Source organism: Terrapene carolina, unplaced genomic scaffold, assembly GCF_002925995.2.
Source record: "Terrapene carolina triunguis isolate 2854851 unplaced genomic scaffold, T_m_triunguis-2.0 Scaffold111, whole genome shotgun sequence".
NCBI classification, from domain to species: Eukaryota; Metazoa; Chordata; order Testudines; family Emydidae; genus Terrapene; species Terrapene triunguis.
This window is the reverse complement of record NW_020664462.1, coordinates 18346341-18366056: the sequence shown is the minus strand read 5'-3', so window position 1 is coordinate 18366056 and position 19716 is coordinate 18346341. Positions and strand designations below refer to the sequence as shown.

Sequence of the window (19716 nt, the reverse complement as noted above, 5' to 3'; positions counted from 1 at the left end):
CCGCTAGGGAACAGGCGGGGTTGGATGGGGCAGGAGTCCTGGGGGGCCGTCATGGGCGAGAAGCCGGGGGGGTCGGATAGGGGGCTGGGGCCGGTCCATGCCTGGCTGTTTGGGGAGGCACAGCCTCCCCTAATCGGCCCTCTGTACAATTTCTGAAACCCGGTGCGGCCCTCAGGACAAAAAGTTTGCCCGCCCCTGGTTTAGGAGTACAGTTATGTGCTGTTGGTCTAATGGGAACTTTCTACACCCTGGTCTTTAGAGACAGCCTATTTTATTGCCATAGGTTGTGATGGTATCTGGCAGCCCATGCTCCTTACTTCTGTTCATAGTGCTGGCAGAAGCTGCTTCTTGAAGAGGATTCATGTTTCCCAAATCAGCTCTTGCTTCTCATTCATAACTGAGTTTATCTCACGGATAGAGTATCGCAGTCATGAAAACAGCTCTTTCTTTCAATTAGATAGGGAGACCATTCCCTGCTTCTAGCAGCTGCTAATTGAAGTTCTATTCATGGTAACTTAGGGTAGGTCTACACTTACCCGGTAGTTCGGCGGCAAGCAAATCGAACTTCTGGGTTCGACTTATCGCGTCTTGTCTGGACACGATAAGTCGAACCCGGAAGTGCTCGCTGTCGACTGCGGTACTCCAGCTCGACGAGAGGAGTACGCAAAGTCGATGGGGGAGCCTGCCTGCCGCGTCTGGACGGAGGTAAGTTCGAACTAAGGTACTTCGAACTTCAGCTACGTTATTCACGTAGCTGAAGTTGTGTACCTTAGTTCGAATTGGGGGGTTAGTGTAGACCTGCCCTAAGTCTAAGAACTCCATTCCTCAGAGAGCTAACCACTCATGGCCAGTTCATCTGGTTTTTTTGATGGGGAATCCAGTAGAGTAATGCTTTAGAAACTCTCTGCTGCCACACTATCTTTCAGCACCTTCCTCTAACACTGGATTAGAAGCCCTGCATATACCTCAATTGAGATTATAAACTCCAACAGCAACATGGATCCATTTCACTGAGCAATTCTTAAACACTTTCAAGACACAAAAAAAGACTCCCAGGCACAATTTTAATATTGAGAAAATAGAAGTAACTTAAAGGGGGGGAAAAACCTTTATACAACATAGTAGATCTAAAATCAAAATATTAGAAAACCAGGGCATTTTCTAAATTAAGGTTCATTTTGGGGGACAGGAAAGTTTCATAGTATGTAAATTGATGTTTAAGGTACTCTTAACAATAACTTTAGCTGGATAAACTGCCATACAGGTAACAAATTTAGCAAAAGTGGGAAGGTTAATCAGAGATTGTGTACCAGCTAACGTCGTTGGTAACTATCTGGCATGTAAATATTGTCGAAATCAAGTTGGTGTATATGGTGATATGTTAAAGTTGCTTAGGAGTTAATGACTATAATCGTCAAAGAAGAAAACTTGTTGAAACTTCCTGCCCCGACACATCTTAGCATCTTGACCTTGTAGTAGTCATATACAGTATGTATCACACAAACCTATACAGACTTCATCATAGATTCCAAGTAATGGTGGTTCATAACTGATTGTTTTTTGTTTGCTGAACTTAATTTCCTGGCTTTTTAATATTTGGGTTTTTAAAACATTCTTCTAAGATGTTTTCCTTTCTATAAATAGAAAATTTTCAACCACAACTCCAACTTTATTTTGGAATGGGTTCCCTTTTTTTTTTTTTTTTTAAATTTTTATTTTCAGAAGTGCTCTGCATCTGCAACTTACTTTGAAGTCAGTGGGAGTGTTAGAACATTTGAAAATCAGGCCAAAACTTTATTTTTTGGAAGTGAATCTTTCTGGTATAAGACCAGTGATGACTGCAGGGTTCTCTGCGATACTTTGGTTTTTGACATACAGCAGTGCCTGTTGCTTTCAATATTTTAATTGTATATAAATTAGAAGAATTCAGTTCTTAACTTCTTCACTCTTAGACTATTGCATGTTTCAGAATAGGCTTTAATTCTTGAAATATTTTGGTGATGAGTCTGCATTTTCAATCGATATATTCCCTTAATGACAAAATGACCATGAAAAGCTATGTAAACTTTCAGTACAGTAACTCCTCAGTTAATGTTATCCCAGTTAACATTGTTACATCGCTGGTCTATTAGAGAACATACTCATTTAAAGTTGCGCAGTGTTTGTTTATAACGTTGTTTGGCCGTGGGGGCTTGGAACCAGGGTGAGCCAGCAGCCCCCCCCCTATCCGCTTCCTTCCTCTCCCCCGCCCCCCCGGGGGGGGGGGGGGGGGGGAAGCCCCCGCGCCCCCCCCCCCCCCCCCTTTCCCCCCCCCCCCCCCCCGGCTCCCCAGTGCCTCCTGAATGCTGCAAAACAGCTGATTGCTGCAGCTGGGAAGCGCATAGCTTCCCCCTTCCCTCCTGGCACCTCCCACCCACAGCAACCAGCTGTTTTGCAGCATTCAGGAGGCTGAGGGGGGGGGAAGTGGGAGGAGCTAGGACGTGGTGTGCTCGAAGGGAGGGGTGGACCAGGGGTGTGAAGAGGCTGGGTGGGGCCTCGGGGGAAGGGGTGGACTGGGGGTAGGCCTGGGGCAGAGCCGGGGGTTGAGGCCGCCCCCCCATCCCACCCCCGGCACTTTGGAAAGAACAGCAAGAGGAGCAGCTGGACAATCCACCCTCTGACTCCACCACCTCTGACTCCACCACCTCAACCAAGCTGCTTCTTTGAGTGCTGTCCCTGTGGGTGCTCCACTTCACGTGACGGTGTGTCCTGGTGCCGTTGATCGGAGGCTTTTCCATAGCAGTGCTCGGTAGGACTGCACGTGCGCTCCTGTCTGTCCCGTTGAGCGCGCGTGCACGGCCTGCCCCCTTCAGTTCTTTCTCAACTGTCCTTGACTGAAGACGGAGCTCTCCGCAGTGCGACAGCCCTTTCTCCCTAGAGTTTAAAAAAAAGAATAGAAATTAGTAGTTTTAAAAAGTATTCTTTACTGTAGTTTTCATAGTTAACTTGTGTCAAAGTTAGATTCAGGACTCACAATTTGTTAGATCACTCTGTTTATTAGCACAGCACTCTGCTAATACATTCAGATAATGTGAGCACCATGCAAGACCCACACTACCTTATTTTATACAGATAAAAAGGGTGCGAACTTAAGAGGACAAAAAGAACAGGAGTACTTGTGGCACCTTAGAGACTAACAAATTTATTAGAGCATAAGCTTTCGTGGGCTACAGCCCACTTCTTCGGATGCAAGAGGACAAAGAAAGCAGAACTGACAAGTTTACCTGAGGCTAGACATACATATTCATTTTTCTTACTAATTTTTACAGATCTCCGGCTAATGTTCCACCATTAGCTTAAGTGGACTCATTGTTTATGCCTTTTCCTGACACCTGTATTTCAACATTCCTTATTTCTGCTTAAAGGTACATACAGCATTTCTTTAGTTCATTCTATTTTTACAATATAATTCATTCTACTTTCACACTTGTTTTTAAAAAAAAAAAAATTTTATTCTTTGCTTTGTTAGTTTTCTCTAGTTCATAGTTTTCCCCCTTCAGGCCATGAACATTAACGTTAAGGACTATGCCAGGTTACCCTGGCTTTAAGAGATGCGGCTCATGCCGTGAGGCAATGCCTAGATCTGATGGTCACTCTCAACTGTGGGAGGTGCCTCGGATGTCTATTCCTTCTAAGTGCGTTCATTTCAGCAACTTGAAGGCATGAGTCCACCGAAAGCGGGACCTCCACCTGAAGATGATCCTAATGAAGAAATCTCTTCTCCCAGGGTCAGACAAGGATGACCATAGGTCCTCCGGAAAGTGCTCACCAATGTGGTCTGAACCATCAAGGAGCACGGCTCCATCTGCCTCAGAAAAGAGGAAGAGAGCCTCGACCTCTGCACTGCTGGAACCATAGAAAAAGAAACAGTCCCTTGCATGGTCTCTACCTCCGGTGCTGGTGGCTAAGAGTGAGTATATTCGACTCTCCCGGCACCTCTGGCACCAGCCGTGCCGCAGAGCCGAAAGACAAAAAGGAGGAGTCGAGACATAAGCTGCCACATGTCTCTTCCATGGCACCGACAACTGTGCTGGCACTGACCATGCTGCCACCCCCGGTACTGTCCACATCGTTACCATCGACATCTGCCTTGGCACTGACACCAGGGCCAGCACCACCAAGGACACGGCACCGACCAAATTGAACCACAAGTCTCCTGGTAGACAAAACGATTTGATGGTACCGACACCATCGGTACCGCAACACTTCCTCACGCACGCTGACATCACCATGTCATCGCTACCACAGTCACCCCTTCTCAGCACCTACATCTGTTAAGACACGTAGCTGCCACCACATACATGGTAAAGCACGCCAGGCTACACATGCGGTGCCTTCAAAGCTGGCTGAACTCACCAAACACAACATACATAGACTAGTCAAACCACCCCCCAAGGTCCTGCATTCTTTCAGATGGTAGGCGACATCAGCAAATCTAACGACAGGTATTCCCTTCCAGCAAACCCCAACCTCAGTACTGATCACAACAGACGCATCTCTGTTGGGTTGGGGAGCACACTTAGACCACCACACAGCACAAGGCAAGTGGTCACCAGCCGAAACATACCTCCACATAAATCTCCTGGAACTCAGAGCAGTGAGAAATGCCTGCCATCACTTCCTCCCTCTAATAAGGAACAGATCCATCCGAGACATGACAGACAACGTAGCGTGCATGTTCTACATCAACAGACGAGGGGGGGGAGGGGTGATCCCACTCCCTCTGCACCAGAGTCATGATGCTATGGGACTGGTGCATCTGCTACAATATAGACCTCTCAGCCTCTTATCTTCCTGGATGCCAAAACACCACTGCAGACACCCTCATCAGAAACTTCTCATGGGAACACGAATGGGAAATGAACCCCACAACCCTCCACAGAATATTCAGACGTTGGGGGTTCCCTTCCGTCGACTTATTTGCCATGTCCCAGAACCGCAAATGAATCCGGTTCTGTTCCAGAGCAGGACTTGGCCCCCGATCCTTAGGGGATGTCTTTCTAATCCGGAGGGACACCTCACTTATGTATGTGCTCCCACCAATACCTCTACTCCACAGAGTCCTACGCAAAATACAGGAAGACAACTCCACAATCATTCTGATTGCCCCAGCGTGGCCCAGACAAACCTGGTACCCTTACCTGTTGTGTCTGTCGATCTGTCTGCCACAGACTCCCCCGGTAACACGAGATCTTCTGTCGCAGGACAATGGACAAGCCCTACATCCACAATTAGAGAAGCTTCATCTGAAAGCATGGTTCCTCCATGGTTCCACAAACGCGAGCTAATTGTCCCATTCGTGTTCAGAACAAGTGAAAAATATTTTACTAAACAGCAGATGCAAATCTACATGCACTACTTATCTGCAGAAATGGAAGTGTTTCTCCATGTGGTGTTCAAACAAACAGATCGCTACATGTACCGCACCATTACCGACGGTACTAGACTATTTGGCTGAATGGAAGAATTCAGGACTATCACTAAGCTTTATCAAAGTTCGCCGCACAGCGCTTAATACTTTCTATGACAAAATCGAGGGGGTTTCAGTTTTCACACACCCTATTACAAAGCGCTTCATGATTGATCTACAAAACCTCTATCTGGAAGTACATTCTCCCATCCCCATGTGGGACCTGAACTTAGTACTCAAGGGCCTCATGAGACCTCCATTTGAACCAATGGTTACCTGCTCCTTACTTCATCTGTTCATGAAGGTGGCTTTTCTAGTGGCCACTACCTCCACTAGACGAGTTAGCGAGCCAGCCCACCCTACACCATCTTCTTTTAAGGACCAGGTAATGTTATGACCCCATCCAAAATTTCTCCCCAAAGTGTCCCAACTTTCCATATCAACCAACTCATTCACCTTTCCACATTCTATCCCAAACTGCGCATATGCTCACAGAATGCAGCACTAAATAAATAAATAAATAAATGGAGATATCCTATCTCCTAGAACTGGAAGGGACCTTGAAAGGTCATCGAGTCCAGCCCCCTGCCTGCACTAGGAGGACCAAGTACTGATTTTGCCCCAGATCCCTAAGTGGCCCCCTCAAGGATTGAACTCACAACCCTGGGTTTTAGCAATCCACTGCTGAAACCACTGAGCTATCCCTCCCCCTAGATGTCAGACGGGCAATAGCCTTTTACCTGGATAGGATGAGATCTTTCCGAAAATCACCGAGACTTTGTCTCGACAATGAAACAATCCAAAGGATCAGCAATATCCAAACGACTTTCGAAATGGATATCAAACTGTATTCGTCTATGTTACGGAACAAAGGAAATAGAACCCCGTACAGGCATCAGATCCCATTTCACACATGCCATGGCAATTTCCATGGCTTTTCTTCACAATGTACCCATTTCAGAAATTTGCAAAGCTGCCACTTGGGCGTCAGAACATACCTTTACCAATCACTACGCAATTACACAATTCTCCAGGGATGATGCCATATTAGGCCTTTTAGTCCGCTCTACTTCATTAGCCACGTACCTCCAAAGTCCCCCCCCCCCATCCATGATGGGTACATTCACCTGTAGTGCAGCACCCACAGGGACAGCACTTGAAAAAGAGAGGGTTAATCACCTTGTGCAGAACTGAGGTTCTTTGAGATGTGTCCCCCTGTGGGTGCTCCACTACCCACACTCCTCCCCTCTATTTTGGAGTTTGATACGAGGATTCTATGGTAGAGAAGGAACCGAGGGGTGCGGGCCGCGTGCGCGTGCTCAACCAGACAGACAGGCGCCACGAGACAGCTGGAGTGCGCGCGCCTCCTGACCAACCACTGCTATGGAAAAGCCTCCGATCAACGGCACCGGGACCGTCACCTGAAGTGGAGCACCCACATGGGGACACATCTTGAAGAACCTCAGTTACTACACAAGATGAGTAACCTTCTCTTCACAATCATTATTATTGAGTACAGTATTAAATTGTTTAAAACTTATTCTGTATATGTATATAATGTCTTTTGTCTGGTGAAAAAACTTGCCCTGGAACTTAACCTCCCATATTTACATTAATTCTTATGGGAAAATTGGATTCACTTAACATCATTTCACTTAGTCTCATTTTTCAAGAACATAACTACAACGTTAAGCGAGGAGTTACTGTACATTTAACAAAGTTATTGTGAACTTCTTATATACACACAGACTAAAGTGTTCAAAAACCTATATTTAGATACCTAAGAGTGGGGCTTTTAAAAAAAGACCTAAGTGACTTTGAAGTCAATGGGTCTTTTGCTCCTAACTACAAACCTGATGAAATATATAGTCTGGTCAAAGCATTTCACCTTTTTGGACTTGGGATAGTTAAAAATATCAGGTGGTGGGGGCTGCAAATAAAGCATGTGCTGTTCACTTATAAATTTTGTTTCTGGTGTTTTTACAGTAAGGATGTTAATGAGGCCTTGGTCTTTTTCAGCATAGATGAACCTTTCAAGTGAAACTTCTTAGTAGAAGAAAACAGTCTTTTAAAAATCTGAAATTCTAGTGACAATTAGGAGATTAAAGAAACATATACAAATAATTTGCTTGAGTAATTTGACAGATATTTCTTTTTCTTCCAGTTTTATAATCTATGAATACAAAAATCTGATTTAAACTTGAATTCAACTTCATTAAAAAAAATCATTGTTATCCACCCATAAATAAATGATGTTGAGTTTGTTCATAATTAAAACAATGACATAATTCCGTGGATTGGCCCATCATTATCAGAGAAATTCCATGGCCTCTTGACTCAACACTTTTTTTTTCCCCATCCAAATCTCTGCTTCCTTCCTTCAACCAAAATTTGTGCTAGATACATAATACAAATCTTACCTACGAAGATTCCCACTTACGGACTTTCTTTCATTATGGGCTAACTTTCATTTTGAGTACCTGAAGTATTCCACTGAGAGGTAATTGCATTTAGAGCTCTGATCGAACGCTTCAAATGAAGGAGCTGCCCTGTAACACCTTTGAGCAAGTGGCGCAATTTTGTCTTTGTTCCTTCTCTTTGTGCTATTCTGTTTTTAGTTTTTTTGTTTTTATAGTTGAATTAGGGAAAGCTGAGGACCTCAGTATTAGACACTGCTAAATACAAGCTTTTAAATCTTGTGTATTGCATGGAGTGAATATGCCCTCTTCTGACCAGGGCATGTCTCCATTTCTTTAATAATAAATAATCTACAGTGGTAATGTATTTGGAGGACATGAGCTACTAAGTAACATTCCTTCATTTTTAATAATAAAAAGGGGTGTTTGTGCCTCCCATATATGCTTCCTCAGCACTAAAGTTGCTGTCTGTATTGTCCTCTTCTCCCTAAAAAATGATAGATAAATAAATAAGGATGAAAGGGAGCTGAGAAACAGGCACTCTTGCCATGATTTTGCCCTTCCTAATTGCACATCTGTGTAGATCTGAGCTAGTGAGAGACAATACCTCTTTCTGCTTTTCCTATTTTAAAATTAAAACACTTTAATACATAGACTAGCTTGACCTAAAATAATTTTATCTCTTGTCTAAGTAGTTTTATTGTATTTATACAGACTAAAAAAGTCAATTTTCTTTTGTAAAAGACATAGTGGAATAAAACTGGCTGCCTTTCTCAAATGTATTGAATGTAGCATGTGAAATGTATTTCATGCATTAACATTGGTTTTGCTTTGACAGTTACTGAGTTACTTTCACAAACAAAGTAAAGTTCGTCAGGGAGTTGAAGAAATGCTGTACAGATTGTATCAACCTATCCTTTGGAGAGCATTAAAGGTAATTCTCCTTTACTGGATAGCCTCAAATTGCAGTTGGTGTAACATTCACATTGATTTTTTTTCTTTAAAATGTTACAATTTTTAATAGTTGTATTAAAACAAAATGTCTATGAAAATGGGGTTCTGTACAACTTGGAGCTTAATTGTATCCGAAGTGGCTTTAAAGGATGGAGAACTAAAAGGAATGGGGCCTCATATAATTGTATCGTATACAGGTTCTTATACTATGCTCATCACTGGCACTTACACTGTGCCTTCCACTAGTGCATTAAGCAGTGTGACTAAAAGCTTTCACGTTTGTTCTCTCATCCTCTTCCCAGAGGTAGAAGTGTTTGCAGTGGATTGTCTTGTTTTGGAATTTTTAAACATATCTATATATACAAATATTGCAATGTTTGTTTCAAAGATTGAGGCAGAAGGGGCTATTGTGATAATCTAGTCTGACCTGCATAGCATAGGCCATTATATTTCCCTGAATTACTTCCTGTTTGAACTGGAGCATATCTCTTAGAGTAAGTCTATAGTGCACTTTTCTTATGGGGGCATATAGAATACCTACATGGCTAGCTTCCCCCTAAGATGGGTATAAAAAGCAATGCCTCACTATCTACAGTGCTATGGTGAGTAAAGGCACGCCTGAAGCCTGTGGGTCTATACCCAGGCATATTCCCTACATGGCTCTCACAAACAGTCCTTCCTTGTCTAGTATCTCCCTGCCTCCCCACTGTTGGAGGCTTCCCCCGCTATAGAGAGGGACTGGAAGTTGGGAAAGGTTCTATCAATGACGAGGCAGTGAGGAAAGGCTCCACCAGCTCCCCGCTTCTGGAGCCTTCATCTGCTGTAGAGAAAGAATCCAGCAGCAAGAAAGGGCTGTGGCAGAAGGGAGGCAGCAGGAAAGGGCTTGAGTAGCAGACAACTGCTTTCCCCCTGTCAGATCTAGGGATGTAAATAACATGTAAAAGCAGTAACCGTATAACCTATTGGTTAAATGTTTAACCAGGGAGCTAAGGGTGTGTGTGGCGGTGCTACAGCACCCCCACATTTTACCCGGGGAGCCGGGATCCCCGGGCACGGGGCCTGCAGCCAGGATCCCCCAGCTGTGCAGGGCGGCAGAGGCGTTTAACTGTTAAGCTTGATACTTACTGGTTTCAGTTATCGGTTAACCGATTAAACTTTTACATGCCTAGCTAGAACCTTTCCCTGACAAGTGTAGCTATGCACTGTGGTATGGATGCAGCCTGCTTTTCGCTGTGATGTGTAGCTACATGTACCTTACACAGTGCTGACAGCAATGTGCAGTGTACAGGTAACTTTAGAAAAGCATCCAGACCTCATTTTTAGAAATTTCAAGTGATGGAGACTACATCATAACCCTTGATAAATTGCTCCAGTGGTTAATTACCCTCACTGTTAAAAATTGGCACCTTATTTCCAGTCTGAATTTGTCTAGCTTCAGCTTCTAGCCATTGGCTCTTCTTATACCATTGTCTGCTAGATTGAACAGCCCACATAAACATTTCTGTGGATATTATAGACTTTGATTTAGTCACCCCTTAATCTTTTCTCTTTAAGATGAAAAAGATTGAGGTCCTTGAATCTTTCTTTACAAGTGGGCTAGAATTCGATTTTTATTTTTTAATGATGTCAACAGATATAATTGTTTTTAAAGCATGCTTTATTTTTAATAATTTTTAAATTTTCACAGTTGCAGGAAATTAATGGTGGGGGGAGTCAGAATAATTATTACTGGCAGTAGACATTGAGATTCAAACATTTAGAGCTTTATAACTATTGAAACACAAATTGTCAACATCGCTTGTCAAAATATACGAAGTAAAAATGCTTAAATCAGAGTTCTCAAGCAGCATTTTTTGTACTTTGCCTATCTGTAAATTTTGTTTATTGATGAAAATATTTTTTCATTGGTTTGTGTGTATGATGAAAATAACACTTATCCAAGCTTCAATTTTTATTGGGGTGTTTTCAAATAATTTAATCATTCTCCTGGATCGTCTCTGAACTTTCTCCAATCTTTCAAAAATTCTCCTTGAACACACTATTCCAGTAGCACTTGCACTAATACCAATATAGAGGTAATAGAACCTCCCTACTCCTACTTGCTATTCCCCTGTTTATACATCTAAGGATTGCATTAGCCCTTTTGGCCACAATGTCATTCTGTCATGTTCAGCTAATTCTTCTTTAAATAGCATCCCTGTGTGTGATTCACATCAGGATGCGTGTGCGCCTGTGCACTCTGGATTGGAGAGTTTCATCAACAGTGTCTGTGCCTGTGCTGTAGACACCCTCATGCTCCAGGATGAAGGAATATTGGGAAATGCAGACCTGCCACCACTCCAGTTCCTCTTTGAGTGACTAGCTGCAGATATGTATTCCACTCAGGTGTGCGTACACCATGCACACTGAAGCCAGAGAACGTTGCTAAGCAGTACCTGCCAGGGCAGCACTCGTGCCTTCTGTCCCTCATAGCCCCTCCCATAGCTATTTACGGGCGGCACTGCCCTGACCCTCCTCGCTTCCTTCTCACCGTCTGCAGCTTAAGGCGGAGTGTTCTGTGTGGTATTTACCTCACCCTTTTCTTGTTAACTCAGAGTTTTCTTCTTCTTGTTTTGGTATATAGTTAGTATTAGTACCTTAGTGTTAGATTAGTTAGTTTGATAGTTTGTTTTTGCCTGGTGTAATGCATTCACTGGGTTTCAAGCATTATCCCTTGTTTGCTGGGAGTTTATAGCCCAGTGATAGATGTTTCCACGAGGGTCAGCAATAATAGTAGCAACAATACCGACAGTATTCCCAGAAGTATTTCCGGCAGTCAGATTATCCACTTTAGAGCGAGATCTCAAAGGAGAAGGCCTTCCAATTTCAGCCAGCTGGCCCATCCTTCATCAGCTTTCTGCAGGCAGCCAATACACTGACTTGCATCTTTGCTTCTTTGCCTGTTGTTAGGTGGCTACATAGTATACTTCTGAGGGCATTCTACACCAAAAAAAAATTAAAAATTCTGCGCACAATATTTTAAGATTGTGCAAAATTCTGTAAATTTTATTTGTCATATAAATGTAGAGGCTCCAGCATGGCATTGGGGAGCACAGACCACTGGCTGCATAGAGGTGGGAGATCATTGTGCAGCTCCCATCCAGGACACGGACTCAGCGGTGAGGCTGCGCCCAACCCTAGCACAGTGCAAGGTCCAGGCCTATCCCAGGGCCCTGCTCCTCCATGCCAGGTGAACCAGGTGTGGGCAGGCAGGCTCAGCAAGGCAGGATCCAAAAGTGGAGGGGCTTAATGTGGGGGGATCCAGGTGTGGGTTGAGAGGGTTCTGTGGAGCAATCTGGGTGCAGGCAGCTAAGTGGGGAATCCAGGTATGGGGAGGATCTGGGTGCACAGGGGTTTGTTGGGGGGGGGTTCTGGGTGCAACAGTGATGGGACTCTGCAGGGGCGTCCAGGTGAAGGGGGGGGTTGAGTGTGGGGGGGATAGAGCTCAGCAGGGGGGTCTGGGTGTGAGGGGCCTAGTGGGTGATCTAGATGCTGGGGGAGTGGGGCTCAGTGGGGTTGGGATCCAGGTGTAGCTGGTTGTGGCTCGGTGGGGTGGGAATCCGTGTGCAGGTGGCTCAATGGGGTAGTCCAGGTGCAGGGGGAATGGGCCTCATTGGGAGAGGGGTCTGAGTGCGGGAGGGGTGAGGCTTGGTGGGAGGGTCTGGATATGAGGGGGCCTGGATGCATGGGGGTTGGGTGGCTGGGGGAGCAGCTCCCTGTACAGGGATCCCTCCCCCTGCAGCTGAGGAACAATGGGTGCAGGAGTTTGCAGAGCTTCCTGCATTTGGGGGAGAAATCTGGGGGTGGCCCCGGATGCCATGCAGGGGAAGAGGAAGTCGCATACTGCACAGCCAGGACTAGCAGCTGAGCCCGGTGCAGGGTAGTAGCCACCAGCCAGGTCTTCCCCAGTCCTGTCTCCTGCCCCACAGTGATTTACATCTCTGCTGGCTGCCCTGGGCACCTGAAACATACTGCTGGGGATAGTCGCATGACCACTTTTTGTGGCTTCCCTTTGCTTCCCTGTCAGAAAGTCATTTTTCTGTGGGGAAGCAAAGAAAGCTGCAGGGGACATAAATTCTGCACATGCACAGTGGTGCAGAATTTCCCAGGAGTAAAAACTGTATTATCCGGCACTTAATCAACCAGGAAGCTCTATTAACCGGCATTTCTGATATCTCCCAATACAAATCTTCAATCTAGTAACCGGGACTAGTATACTGCCCAGGAGGTGAGGCAATTGCACATTCTGCACTCTTTTTTATGCAAAAGAGGCAGAAGACAATAAGCAAGCTGATATCAGGGATTTATTCAAAAAAGCAGCTTCCAGGGTTTGTCACTGGGCTGAATCTGTCATGATCCTATCTCCTGCACCATCTACATCTATGATGAGAATTGATGTTGATAATGATGACACTGAGGCACTGCAAGATCCTGAAGTGCCTTCTGAGTCATCAAAGAAAGATTAAATTATGGTCAGTATAGTTTTAGTGTTAAGTGTATTTTTAGTGATCTGGGTGTATGCCATGCACTGCCCATAGTGATATGTAGTGTCATAAGATAACCTACTGTATAGAAAATTTTACCTGTATACACCTAAGTGCTTCAAGAAACCAACCGTTCTACAGTGCAGTACTACTACTGGATTGGTGAGTACCTGTATACTATTTTATTCTTTATTGATTTTATTGTATTCTAATTCTTTGAAAATTGGTATTCCATTGGTAAGTGTAAGTCTTAGTTAACAGGCATTTTTTGATTAACCACGCCCCCCATTCTCCCCCAACATGCCGGATAACAAATCTTTTACTGTACTTGGTTAGGTTAAGTGCATTCATCAAACTATTAATGTCAAATTCCTTGTGCTGTGTGTGTGTGGTGATGCACAGATCATCTACATAGATAAAGCATCTTTTTCTGGGGTTGTTTGTGTAGATGTTGTATAATGTAGGTGCTAAGACAATACTCTTTGGGAGGCCATTCTACTGTCATCACCATCAGCTTTGTTTGCCACAAAAGTTCATGAAGAATCTTTAGTCCTCCAGTATGGTCTGTATTAGTTTCATGAAGTGGTGGTTCTTGGTTAACGTTAGTACCTTGGCAAGGAATCCTCGATGATTGACTATCATAAGTGGCTGAGAGATCAACAAACACTGCTCTCATAATTAATCCCCTTTCATGTCCATCTTCAATATGTTAAATTCAGAAGCTGTACAGGACAGGACCGACCCCAGCAAAAACCAGCCTGTGTTCGTTGATAAGAAGTGGTTCGATAAGTGGTGTAAGGCAGAATAACAGTAGTCACTCAAACAGTTTTAAAATATCAGGAGTGAGATAGGTTGAAAGTTTTTTGGGTTGGATGGTTAAAAAGGGCCACTCCTTTGGCTTTTCACCAGTTTTTCAGGAGCTTGAGCTGGATGAAAGTGGTATTGAACATACTCAGGAGCCACTTCTGTGTATGTGGGCTGAAATTTTTGATCTGCCTAGTTCAGATGTCATCTTGGCCTGCTGCTTTCCCCGTTTTCAGGCATTGATGCCAGCATCCAATTCCTTCAGAGAGAGAGACACTGTAAGATCTAGATTGTGGGATATATCCGGGGGTATTTGCTGGAGTAATGACCAGTTGGAAGTGGTCCACTTAACCTTCCCATTGAGTAGCATTGGGTGGGCGAGCTGATCAGCTGAGATGTTGAAATGTCCACTCATCTTTGTATTGTCAGAGCTTATGTATGGTTGACCATGCTTTTTTGCTGTTATGGGTCATATCCATGGATTTTATCAAGTTCTGCTAGGATTTTAGGCATTCTTGAGTAATTTCTGTCAGTAAATGTTTGCTAGTGGCTATTGTCATAGGCAAAGACGTGGTCTTAGAATTTTTGTATGCCTCCTACAGTATAGCTGACTGGGGTGTTAAGCAGGGGTTATTCCCTCTGACAAAGTAGGTTTCTCCTAGCAGAGCGACGTACAGCATCAATAAAGTGGATGTAGTTCTTAGGTATTGGTTCAATAGGTCTGACAACTATGTCAGGATCTTTGGAGAATGCCGGCCAGTTTGCTTTCAAAGTTGAACTGACATCAGAACGGTGTAAAGATAGGAATGACAGCAGCATGTACCTCAATTCCAATAGGAGGATGATGTGATGTCAGAATTGGGTATAGCACCAATTTTCTATGTGTGAGAGCTAATGTAGTGCTAACAAAGGCAAGGTCAGGTTTATACTCACACTTCTGAGTGTGAGTATAAACACAAAGCTCTGGCTGACACAGCACTGGCTGGGATGATTTAGCTGGGGTTGGTCCTGCTTTGAGACCTCATTTTGAGGTCTCTTCCAACCTAATTTTCTATGATTCTACCGGCAACTGTTAAAAGAACTATGTTGCTTCAAGTGATGAATCAGGCTTAACTGATGAGCACCTGCACACGTCACGGCCATTGTCATTGTTCTCTGTATAGCTTTATTGAGTGGTATGGCTGGTGAAATCACCAATTATGATTCATATGGTACACTTCGTTGTTGTGTGGGCAGTCTGAAGAAATTGAAAAGTATCTCTGGCAGGTAGATAGATGTGTTAGAGATCTCTTTGAGCTCAACGGTGAGAAACATGATAATATTCTCGTCCGTTTTGTAGGTGGATTAATGAGTTGTTGGCTTTTTCAGTTGTGTGGGGCATCAGTTGCTTATGACTCTTTAACAAGCCAGGGAGCACATGGGTCGGAGTCAAAGGTCTTGGATCAAGACTTTTTTAGGGTGTCCAGAACTTCCTGATGAGTTAATGTACTGAACACCAGGAATGCAGGCAGCCTGTATATTGGTGAATGCAGGGAGGGCAAATCCAGGTTTTTCTTCTTTGAGTGATGGTCCCTATTGTATTCCATTGTGGGTTACACATGTGCACTGTGTGCCTGGAGTTGGAGAATTTGAGATGCTGGTCTTTTATGGTTCTGGGGTGAAACCCCTTGCAGAACTTGCAGTGCTCCTTCAAATGGCTCTCCCTCAAACACGAAGTGCGTGGGTTGCTCCTGGGCATAGGCTTGCCATAGTCCTTGCAGGCTTTAAAACTCGGGGACCGAGGCATGTCTCGGTGCTGGGAGAGTGTTGGGGTGGGGGGCACAAATGAAACTTGTAGAATATAACTACTAAAACTACTGACTATAAACAACTATATACCAGGACACTGCGAAGACGTGCTTGCCCAGGCAAGAGCTAAGGGTGTTCCAGCTAGACATCACTGGCGTTAAGAAGGAACTGAGGGGGTGGCAGGTTGTCAGGGCCCTATATGGAGCGCCATGAAGACGTGACCCCCATGGGCACCCAGGCCGACCTGACGGGTACTGCTAGGGGAAAAATCTTTTGGCTGCCGTGCATGCGGCGCGTGCACACCTAATTGGAATGGACATGAGCAACACATCTTGAAGAACAAAAGTTACAAGAAGGTTAGTAATAGTTTTTCTCACCTGGTCAGACCAACTCAACTACTTCCTTCTTCCACTATCTCTCCTACCTTGGGTGATATACAAAATCTGATGAAACAAGGCAACAGTCATTCTGATTGCCTTCTTCTGGCCCAGACAGTTCTGGATCCCCAATCTCCTGCACATGTCATCCTGTCCACTGATTACCATCCTGAACTTCCCCAATCTTTCTGATCCAGTACAATGGCAAGATCAGGCATCCCAATCTATGTCCACGCCACCTCAGAGTGTGGTGTTTGGATGGGCATCAACTATAGAACAGGCATGTTCCTCGGCAGTACAAGACATTCTCTCTAAGAGTAGGAAAGATTCCACTAGAAGCCGTGAAGATTCCCCAAATCCTGGACTACATTCTATCTTTCAAGACATCAGGTTTCGCCCTCAGCACATTCCATCCTCCTGTGGAGGGTTACTGTTTTTACATACCTGCTAACCGCTGGATTTTGGAAAGGCTTCCTAAGAATCTTTGCACCCCTGAAAAAGATTGCGCCTCAATAGGACCTGAATCTGGTACTCTTGGTATTAACAATTCCCCCCACCCCCATTTTGAATGAATGGCATCTTGCTCTCAGTCCTTCCTCTCCATGAAGGTCGCCGCCTTTGTTGCTATCACTTCGGTGAGAAGGGTTTGTGAACTCGGAGCTATAATGGTGGACCTGCCATTTATAGCATTCCATAAGGATAAAGTTTCCTTATGCCTACACCTGAATTTTTTACCAGCGGTGATCTTCCAGTTTCATATTTACCAATCCATTCACAGTTGCAGAAGAACATAGGCTCCATTCCCTCGACATCTGACAAGCTCTGGCCTTTTACCTGAAGAGAACAAAAATAATCCCTTAAACTGTTTATTGTGATAGCATTGAGAATCAGGGGACAGGCCATCTTCACCCAGAGAATCTCCCAATGAATTTCCGGCTGCATTAAACTCTGCTACCAGCTGTTGAATCTACTTCCCCCCACTGGCATACAGGCTAGCTCCACTAGAGCTCAAGCAACGACCACGATATGCCTTCAGGATGTGCCTCGCATAGACATATGTGGAGCAGCCACGTGGAGCTCTGTCCACACGTTCACAATGCCCTATGCCTTAGTCCAGAACTCAGCAGCAGATGCCTCCAATGTTCCCTCTAATTTTTTTCATCCATGTGCGGAATGAATTTTGTTATGTGCACCATATCAAGGTAATGTGCAGATGTGTGCCACCAGTAGAAACAAAAAACCTAGATATAATATATATTTTTAAAAAGTTACCATAGGGGTAATTACTCCAGCCAGGACAGGTTAGGCATTTTAGAACTCACTACTCAAAGAATTAAATTTAAGCGTGAGAGAAATAAAAATTATGAAATACATAGACCAGTCAAAAAACTAAAATAACACAATTTGAAATAAGTATCAAGAAGTAACAATAATACAAGTATGTGTTGGGAGGGGTGTGTGTGTGTGTGTGTGAGACAGAGACATGCATTGCCCCTTTAAGTACGCTGCCCTTTTAAGTAGATCACCAGTCTGAAGCCTGCTTGTTCAGACAGAACAGCAGCTGCCAGCAAGCTCCGTCCATCCCACTCCTGGGCTCTGTCATGTGTGTTCGTTCTCTCTCTCTCTCTCTCTCTCTCCCCTCCCCCCCACCAGCTCTGTGCAGATGGGGTAGGGGGGAGGGGGACACCCTGACATCAGCGCCCTCCTTCCCCCTTCCTGCTCTGCACAGGAAGCAGGAGGCTCCCAGGAGCCTCTGGCCAGGAGCTCCAAGGCAGAGGGCAGGAGCAGCGCGGCAGTGGCCTGAGGGGCACCTGAATTGTGCGGCACTTGATAGACTGCTGGGCGGCCGTGCAGCTTAGAGGGAACTTAAGATGCCTTGTTTGGCACGGTGATTCTCCACATGACCCTCCGTCCTTATCCTCACACCCTCCTCCAACTTAGGTACTGCTTGTCAATCACCCACGATGGAATACAATAGGGAACTATCATTCGAAGAAGAGAAGGTTACTTACCTGTAACTGAAGTTTCTTCAAGTTGTGTGATCCCTATCTGTGTGCCACTTCCTGCCCTCCATCCCCTCTGCTTCAGATCTGTCAGTTTCATGATGGAGAAGGAACTTGAGATGTGGTCAGTCTCCCGTGCCCTTTGTCACCTCGGATGGAAGCACAAGGCTTGGGTGCATGTGCAGACCATCGGACACTGCTTTTAAATTCTCTGACTCTGGGTGCATGGTGTGCATGCATAACTCACAGTGGAATACAGATGGGGACCTACATTTTGAAGAATTTCCAATTACAGGTAAATTATCTCCTCTTTAGGAAGCCTTCCTGAATGTGAAACTTCTTTTCAGTGAAGTAGGTTGGTAGTTCTGAGGAAGGCTGTAGTCTCAGGATTGATGAAGAAGCAGTTTACCTGGATAGTTCCTTGAGGTGAGATTTGGAAACTTCAATGGAAATTGAAAGGAAGGTTCACTTGTTGTTTACTTTAGCTTCAGCGTAGGCTTTGAGACATATGTTGTGTTCAGCCTTTGTTTTATATCACTGGCATTCGAGTTTCTGCCTTCTCTCCATCTGGCACAAAGGAAATCTATGTAGGGAATGGGGAGGAAGGGACTACTTAGGGGCCAGCATGCCCCTCGTTGAGAGAAACATCTGGTGAATCGGCACTGAATACTAAACTTCTTTTTGAGCAACATTTCTTATTCTTTTCTGAAAAAGGATAAAAATTTGGTTTAATATTATCCCTTCTGTACATTATTTTAATCTAACCTTGTTTGCTGTATACCACTTAACTTGGAACCAGTGATAGCTTTCATAAACAGTTTTACCATGATGTAAGTAAAGTGAGTATCACAGTAACAATATAAGAGTGATTTGTTTTGTAAATTACAGAAAAATATGTTCAGGTCTTCTTTAGTTACGTGAGCATGCAAAGATCATTTTGCTAGCCCATCACATTGACCGTGTCACCCCTTTCTTTGCATTGCTCCCCGACTCCCCCTTCTCTATCACATCAAACTTAAGCTACTTGTTTTCACTTCATGTCCTGTCCTTACCCTGATTCACTCTCTGCTATCCTCTCTGATTCGCTATCAAGAAGTTGATTCCCACCTCCAATTAGCCTATGATGCCAACCTCAATCTCCCAGTTGTTAAATTTCCAAACAAGCATCTTCGTGCTTTCTCCCACGCTGCTCCTCATATTTGGGAGATGCTCCCTGTAAACATCTGCAAAACTCGTTTATTATCCATCTTCAAAGCCCTTCTTAAAACTCCTTTTCCGTAATGCCTACAAAAAAGTGACAACAGTTAGGTCACTGGTGTGCTGAGACCACTGCCTATCATGTTCCCCAGTATTCTCATTATTCTCTTGTACTCCTCATCTATTCTCTTTTATGCTTAAATT

The 19716-nt window shown here is 44.4% G+C and overlaps 1 protein-coding gene across 2 annotated transcripts in view; it reads left to right on the top strand.

Annotated features, from left to right (window-relative positions):
- NCAPG2 (non-SMC condensin II complex subunit G2) overlaps positions 1–19716 on the top strand; it is a 127951-nt gene that overhangs the window by 28987 nt on the left and 79248 nt on the right. For both annotated transcript variants that reach the window (XM_029911639.1, XM_029911638.1), the window contains one exon: positions 8705–8800. In XM_029911639.1, coding sequence (XP_029767499.1) covers positions 8705–8800 — 96 coding nt within the window. The remainder of the gene's footprint in view (positions 1–8704; positions 8801–19716) is intronic.